The sequence below is a fragment of the Emiliania huxleyi genome, assembly GCF_000372725.1.
Source record: "Emiliania huxleyi CCMP1516 unplaced genomic scaffold EMIHUscaffold_5964, whole genome shotgun sequence".
In the NCBI taxonomy this organism is placed as follows: Eukaryota; Haptophyta; order Isochrysidales; family Noelaerhabdaceae; genus Emiliania; species Emiliania huxleyi.
Genome location: NW_005197530.1, coordinates 1 through 1,507, shown reverse-complemented (window position 1 = coordinate 1,507; position 1,507 = coordinate 1). Strand labels below are relative to the sequence as shown.

Here is a 1,507-nt window from a genome sequence, read left to right as displayed (position 1 = left end):
CTCCTCACCCGATGACGCGTGGGAGGAGGAGGGCAAAGCGCAGCTGCGGTGCGACCTCGCTCGCTGGATGTGCGGGCCCCGGCGTGGCCGCTTCCTCCACGATCTACTGCTTGTACCTAGGTACGACCCCACGCTCGACTGCTACTTTGACCCGCTGACGTCGAAGTATTACGAGCTCAACCTGGCAGGCCCAGGCGCAGCTGCCGCAACTCCGCGGCGGCACCAATGACAGAGAGCACAATCCATCCAGGATCTGTATCTCTCGTCATATACGGCTTTAGAGCCGTATGTCCGCGCACTATGTCAAAACTACAGGGGTAGGCAATGAAACGGAGCTTTGCGCCCTTTCCCACCCGCCGGGGGGGCACCCAGGCCGGCCACCTGATCGGTAGTGGTGGACGGGAGGCGCGAACAGCGCCATCTTGGGGTCTACACGCCGACCAGTGCTCCCGTCAGTGACCAGGAAGAGGGGCTGCGTGGCCTTCTCAGCCGCCGGCCGCGCGTCCGTGTGGTCTACAGTTAACGAACCACGAGCCCTGCTTCCGTTTTAACACAAATTGGGTGGCGAACTCGGCGCCCATAGCTCTGGCTCGAGTTTTAGCGATTATGTCGCGAAACGCATTAGCCGCTACATCGAAATTGCCGAGGTAGCCGAAATCACAGCTTCCGCTGTAGCGGCTAATGCGTTCTCCGAGGTCATGATCGTGGGCGGAAAACGAACCGGCACCCCGGCGGGGCACCTTACGGGCTGTGTTAAAACGAGAGCTAAGGTCCCGATTTCACAGTGGGCCGCAGGAAAAGACACGCGATGAACCCGCACCCATCGAGCTAGCTTCGAGGCGCCTTCAAAGCAGGTCGCAATGGCGCCGAAGAAGAAGCCTGCACACGGCCGCAAGGCCAAGGGCGTCATGCAAGGCGCTCATCGTCCTCCAAAGGAGGTCTCTGGTGCAGCCGGCTCGCGCGGTCCGTCTGAGCCCTCGTCACGATCGGAAGCACCACAATACGAGGCTGTCGGCGGCGAGTGGGTGGTGTGCCAAAAGCAGACGCGCAGTCAGCGAGCTGAAGCCGCTCAAAAGGCCTCTCGCGCGTCTACCGTCCAAAAGGCGCGGCTGCCCGCCGCAGCCGCCGCCTCCAAGGCTGGGCAGACCGCCTCCGCTTGCGTTCGCCAACCCGGCTACGGCAAAGGTCGGTCACCCGCGACCGCCACAGGCGCCAGGACGGCGCAGCGGCCTCGCCTTGAGGACTCGCAGCTGACTAGCGCCGCTGGCGTCGCGACGGGTAGCCTCAGCGTGCAGCTGGCGGAGGCTGCGGCCGCAGACGCACTCGAGGCCCTCGAGACCGGTGTGCAGACTAGGCAATCTGCGTTGGCGAGGTCGCAGCTGCTGCGAGCGCAGCGGGCGGAGATTGAGACTGCGCTCGCCAATCTGCGCGAGCTCTGGCAGGAGAAGGAGCGCGACATGCTGCGCCTGCTCTCCAACCCGCAGGCTGCGTGGGGCACAGATGCCGT

General features: G+C 64.1%; 1 protein-coding gene across 1 annotated transcript; it reads left to right on the top strand.

Annotated features, from left to right (window-relative positions):
* Positions 1–860: 860 nt before the first annotated feature.
* On the top strand, positions 861–1,489 carry EMIHUDRAFT_257275 (hypothetical protein; the record flags this gene model as incomplete). The annotated part of the gene is made up of 1 exon (XM_005764345.1): positions 861–1,489. A coding segment is annotated over one exon (629 nt), but the record flags the coding sequence as incomplete, so codon positions are not given.
* Positions 1,490–1,507: the final 18 nt, after the last annotated feature.